Source organism: Sesamum indicum, linkage group LG12, assembly GCF_000512975.1.
Source record: "Sesamum indicum cultivar Zhongzhi No. 13 linkage group LG12, S_indicum_v1.0, whole genome shotgun sequence".
NCBI lineage: Eukaryota > Viridiplantae > Streptophyta > Magnoliopsida > Lamiales > Pedaliaceae > Sesamum > Sesamum indicum.
The window spans coordinates 4,061,075-4,066,651 of record NC_026156.1 but is presented as its reverse complement, the minus strand read 5'-3'; the positions used below and the strand labels follow the sequence as shown (position 1 = coordinate 4,066,651).

The 5,577-nt window shown below is 41.0% G+C and overlaps 2 protein-coding genes across 2 annotated transcripts in view; both read left to right on the top strand.

The window, feature by feature from the left end:
• Positions 1 to 704, top strand: part of LOC105175509 — a gene marked incomplete in the record, with an annotated part of 4,633 nt that extends 3,929 nt beyond the window's left edge. Inside the window, 2 exon segments of the mRNA XM_011097962.2 lie at positions 1 to 103; positions 199 to 704. Of these exon segments, the coding sequence (XP_011096264.1) occupies positions 1 to 103; positions 199 to 417 (322 nt within the window).
• On the top strand, positions 1,136 to 5,368 carry LOC105175508. Its single transcript, XM_011097961.2, has 9 exons — positions 1,136 to 1,691; positions 2,084 to 2,278; positions 2,383 to 2,478; positions 2,553 to 2,676; positions 2,770 to 4,114; positions 4,209 to 4,374; positions 4,471 to 4,635; positions 4,757 to 4,909; positions 5,023 to 5,368. The coding sequence occupies exons 1-9, from the start codon at positions 1,626 to 1,628 to the stop codon at positions 5,209 to 5,211; spliced, it is 2,499 nt and encodes an 832-aa protein (XP_011096263.1). The 5' UTR covers positions 1,136 to 1,625; the 3' UTR covers positions 5,212 to 5,368.

The window sequence follows — 5,577 nt, the reverse complement described above, 5'->3', positions numbered from 1 at the left end:
TTTGGCAGGATCCCTTGCTAAGAGCAAGCAAGATTCTCTTTCCAAGACCAAGAAGACTACTTCAGCAAGTAGGTTAATGGGGCAAAAGGGCAAGTTATTGAAGGTATATATACTAGTCAAGTTGCACCTTGATTCTACTTTTATTTATTTTTTCCACTTTTCTTGTTTGACACTCTTGATGATGCATTTTCCATACAGGAAGAAGAGGAACGCAAGAGAATGGAAGAACTACTGATTGAACGCCAGAAGAGAATTGCTGAAAGAACAGCTGCTAGAGGTTTGACTCCTGCAGCATCTAAGAAAATTCCAGCAGGAAGTAAAACGGCTCCTGCAAAACTCGATAAGAATAGACCTTCTGTGGTCCACGATACGAAAAAACCAAGTCAGCCTAAACTTACTACCAAACTGGTAGCGTGATCATGGTGAAATTTCACATTTGAAAATACAACCTAAAAGATACTCTTGAACTAGCAAATTGGAGTAGCCTCATCTGAGCTGTGGTTGGCGTGCTTGTCGGGTCATGCTTCTTCATGGTGTTCCACTCTGGTTTGGCCTGGCTGTACTTGTAAAGTCTTGGTTTGCTTATACCATTTTTTGAGATAGTATATTCATTTATTTATTTCTGCAATAGTGTGTATCTGCAATAAACAAATGGATTTGATACTTGTTGTCGGAATAAACAAAGAATTGTTAGTTCAACACTAGAGATTTTTCAATTTCTTAGACCCTGTATGTGAATAGCTTTCTGTTCAAATTCATGATGTATAAATTTAAGTATTTATTGGAATAATCAAGTTATTGCTGAAAGTTTCAAGAAGTTCTATTGGTAAGTGACTGGAAACTTCTTCATGATCGTTGATGACATGTTTGCTCTCCACGTTTAAACCTTGAATGTTTCAAAGAAGTCCATGTACAACTTCGGAGGGTTAAGAAAGAACTTTGAAACATTCTGTGCTGTCCGATTTCTGCTGAAAACTGATGTCCCTTAGAATCTTGTGACTAAATACCCAAAACTTTCGTACACAATATTCTCCTGGATCATGTTAAGTTTTCTGAATATGGCAACAGACACTATATGCTTTCATTCAAGACAGCTAAAAATGGAGAAAACCTGTTTAGTCAATAATCACAAAACCTCCGAATCTCCTGTTATTTGATCAGCCGTAGGAAACCAACTCCAAAACGAGGTGAAATGTTATTGTCATAATTAGGGACAGAATGAGAGTATAAGACCCCGAAAAATCCGTTGGTACAATGCTTTGGTCCTCAAAAAAACAAGAATCCATTTTCTTTCAATTTGGCTCTCATTCTCTCCTCTTTTGGAAACAAAGGGAGACGAAGAAAGTTGTCCATTTAGGATTTTTGAAGGGACACACAGCATTGGGGCTGAACGTTATTATCTATTATTATTTTCTTTTTTAATTATTGGGAATTTGAATGGTTTTCTTCAATAGAATATTCATTCTTGACTGTTTCTTGTTTTTATTTTATTTTCTTCAACATTTTTTGCCAAAACAAAGCGTGCTAAGTAAATTTTCCCTGAGTTGGGTGATAACAAATACAAAAAAGCAGCAGCAACTTTGGTTTCTTATTGAGGACTCTATAAAAGTTGTCATTACTTGGCCATGTCGACGGGGGCACTTTGTGGTGTGGCACCTTTCTTTTTTCGTAAGAAGGCTTCTGGATTTGAGGTCTGTCTTTCTTCTTCCCAATTTTTGGTCTTCTTTTGTGAAATAATTCTTGTAATGAAAGATGATGTTGTTAGACCCGTTAAGGTTGTTTATTGAACATTAAATGCATGAATTGAACCTTGCATTCTTCATCAAACCCCTACAACATGGAGAGTTTTTCGGGTTTATTGTGTGTTTTGATATTCTGATCATCGTATGGAGAACCGGAACCTGTCATCATATTTACACGTTTCCTTTGGTAATAATAGAAGAATTTGGAAGGTTGTGAAGATGATCACTTGATAATGATGTATGGGTCTGGAATTATTGTTGGACACATAGTTGATGATAAAATGTCATTGAAAGATAGGAGATGGTGGGTTTTCATTAAACATGTGCTGGAAAAATGGCAGGGAAAAACACGGCAAGATTCCAATAAAAACTGTAGTACATCAAAGAATGTTAGGGACATGAAGGCTTCCACGGTTTGCAGCTCGAGTGGAGTAGCAGGCAACTTTGTAACCATGATTGAGCTTAGGAACAAGATTTCCACCTTTAGGGACTTGCTAGATTTCTCTCCTTGCGTCGGGTCTGCTTCTGCAAACGAGGTAACTCATCTCATCGTCCCCATTAGTCTTTGTTACTTTTTCTTTAAGGTTGAAACACAAGTGTTTTCGTGATTTCTCATATGTTTGTACTGGCCTTCACACAGTTGCTTGTATTGACACTCAATGATCTCTTTAAACGGTATCCTAAAATCAAACCAGACGTGTCGATGTCAGAAATTAAAGGTGGATCTTCGCAACAGGTTAAGTTTCAACAACACAAACACTTTTACTTAATCGTTGTGATACCAATATGACGTTGATTTGCCGGGAACAGGCTCTTAAAATCTTCTGCAATGCTCTAAAATCACTAGGAGACTTGTGGACAACAGAGGACTGGATGGTTAAATGCAAAAACAATCCATCTATGAAATTAGAACAAGTTGATTTGGAGCAAACCGGTATGTTATGTTCATCTTGAAACTAAGAAGAAGTAAGTATGCTTGACTGAATCTGAAGTTGATGACTTTGTCGTTTCCTTGGATTAAGTCTAGTACTGGGAATGCTTGAAGACATCATCAAGCTGGCAAGAGAAAGATTGTTTGATGAGATGGATGAGGATGAAGACCTCAGAGACTATTGCCCTGCATCAAATGCATTTGGTAAGGCTCTGTCTGAATCTTATTGCGATAGCAGGATGTCATTTTCTGGCTCTCCGGTAACGCCAACTTCGGTCCTTCCGGAGGCCTGGAAAGCTTCTGCTATCCGCGAGAAGACGTCTTATTCTCCACCTCTACCCCTGCCGCTAAGAGTTCAAGCAGTTGGAAAACTGAGCCCAATAGACGTAAAGCGCCTCTCCTTCCATATGTTCCCTCATGCAGTAAATGTTGCTCAGGATCCAAGATTCGTGATCCAGATGAACAAGAGAGAAAGAGAGGAGCAGCAGTCTCATCAAGTTAAACCAGATGATGCCGAAAAGGGTAATCAAGACGATGAGTTGATGGGCGAAATGGAAATGAGCAATGAGGTTTGTGAAGACCAACGCCCTGAGATGAAATTTGACACTCCAAAGATTCATAGAACGGGTTCTCTTGGGGTAATTGATTATACTGGAAGAAACTGGATTGGTTCCCCATGCATTCACTCATCGCCAACTCCACAAACCTCAGCTAAACAAGAAAAGTATGTGCCTCGTCTACCATTAGTTCCCACGTCCTTTCCAAGTAATGATGTATTATCTCAAATTCCAGTGCCGCATATGCCAAGTAGAACGCTGTCAGAGCCATTGCTGTGGTTGCCGCCACCATCACCACCACCACCACTACCAACAGCTCCATTACCGTTTCCAGCAGCACCATTACCGCCTTCACCACCGCAGTTGTCTCCCATTACATCAGAATCTCTAGTGCCGGTGCCACCATCACCGCCTATTACACCAGGAAACTTGGCAGCACCACCACCTCCGCCGCCACCGCCACCACCACCTGGAAATAATGCATCTGCTCTGCCCCCACCCCCGCCACCGCCTCCTGGAACATCTGTAAATAATGCATCTGCTCCGCCACCACCTCCACCGCGGATGGCATCGAGGGATGGTGCACCGCCACCCCCTCCTCCACCAGTGGGCGCGTCAAGAGGACGGGAGCCACCAATGCCACCACCACTGGCGAATGGAGCTGCTCCACCACCCCCTCCAGGGATGACGTGCCTCCGTCCCAGGAAAGCAGCCACGAAATTGAAGAGATCGTCCCAAATGGGCAATCTGTATCGATTTCTCAAGGGGAAAGTGGAAGGGTCGAGCTCAAGCGGTAAATCATCAGGACGAAAGGGTAAAGTTGGAGGAGCATCCTCTGGAGGAAAACAGGGAATGGCTGATGCATTGGCAGAGATGACAAAAAGGTACTCCCTGTCTTGAATTCCAGACTAGTATGCCTGGATTTCGTAACAGTTTCTTTCATAGTGTCAAAATCGTTTCCTAAAATTGTTGGCTCAGGTCGGCATACTTCCAACAAATCGAAGAAGATGTCAAGAACCACGCGGGAACAATTAAGGAAGTGAAAACTGCCATCAATTCTTTCGAGACATCTGACATGAATGAGCTCCTCAAGTTCCACAAATATGTGGAATCTCACCTTGAGAAACTAACAGATGAAACTCAGGTTTGCCCTCAAGAGTTTCTTTGTCGTTTTGAATTTCAACATACCATGCATGATCACTCTTCAAAGAATTACATTTCATTAAGATTTATGTGATAGGTTCTATCAAGATTTGAAGACTTTCCCGGCAAGAAGTTGGAAGCTTTGAGAATGGCGGCAGCCTTATACACAAAATTAGATACGATTGCTAATACTTTACAGAACTGGCCGGTCGGTTTGCCTCTTGGCCAAGTCCTGGACAAAGCTGAGGGCTACTTCAATAAGGTAACCCTTTCGTTTAGATCGTGGAAGATAATTAGATTACACCATCCAACCAACATATTCATAGTTAATCAAGTTCCACGATTGTTTCGCACTTTAACTAACAAAATGCTATCATATCCAGATAAAGGTGGAAATGGACGCGTTGGAGCGGACTAAAGATGAAGAATTAAAGAGATTTAAGGCTCAGAAGATCAATTTTGATTTTGGGATCCTAATACGGATCAAAGAACTGATGGTGGACGTCTCTTCAAACTGTATGGAGTTGGCACTCAAGGTTCGTTCTTTGAAAAACTAGATAATCATGCATTACAAACTACACTAATACTCTGCGAACTACTTCATCCTACCCTACGTTGATAAAAGATACACATCCGGATGTTAATTCAGGAGAGGAGAGAAGCCAAGGCCGAAGAAAATGAAGAACTTAAAGCTGATGCAAAAAAGAAAGGATCTATAAAAATGCTATGGAGGGCCTTCCAATTTGCATTCCGTGTTTACACCTTTGCTGGAGGGCAGGACGAACGGGCCGACAATCTGACAAGAGAACTGGCCCAGGAAATCGAAACCGGTAACTGATTACAACAGTATCCATGTCCACTTTGTCACAAGAAAAATGAAAAGTAATAAAAAAAAATATTGAGGCAAAAAAACAAAAAACGAAAAAAAAAGAAGATAAAATCTTAGAGATTTGAGACATCCATTTATTTACCAAACTGCAGCCCTTCTTGGCTTTGTCCAAGTCGATGCTTCAGTAATTTTCTTACAGGTGGAGGAGTAGAGAGGCTGTGTGGGGAAGATTAAGCTAAAGTATACGTACTCCAGCTTTTTCCTTCACCATAATGGTATATAGCATCGTTGTGTTGTTGTATCTCACCATGTGATTGATTCATTTGATCTTTGCACTCTGCATATTTGTCTTCATCAGACAGACACAGTATGTGG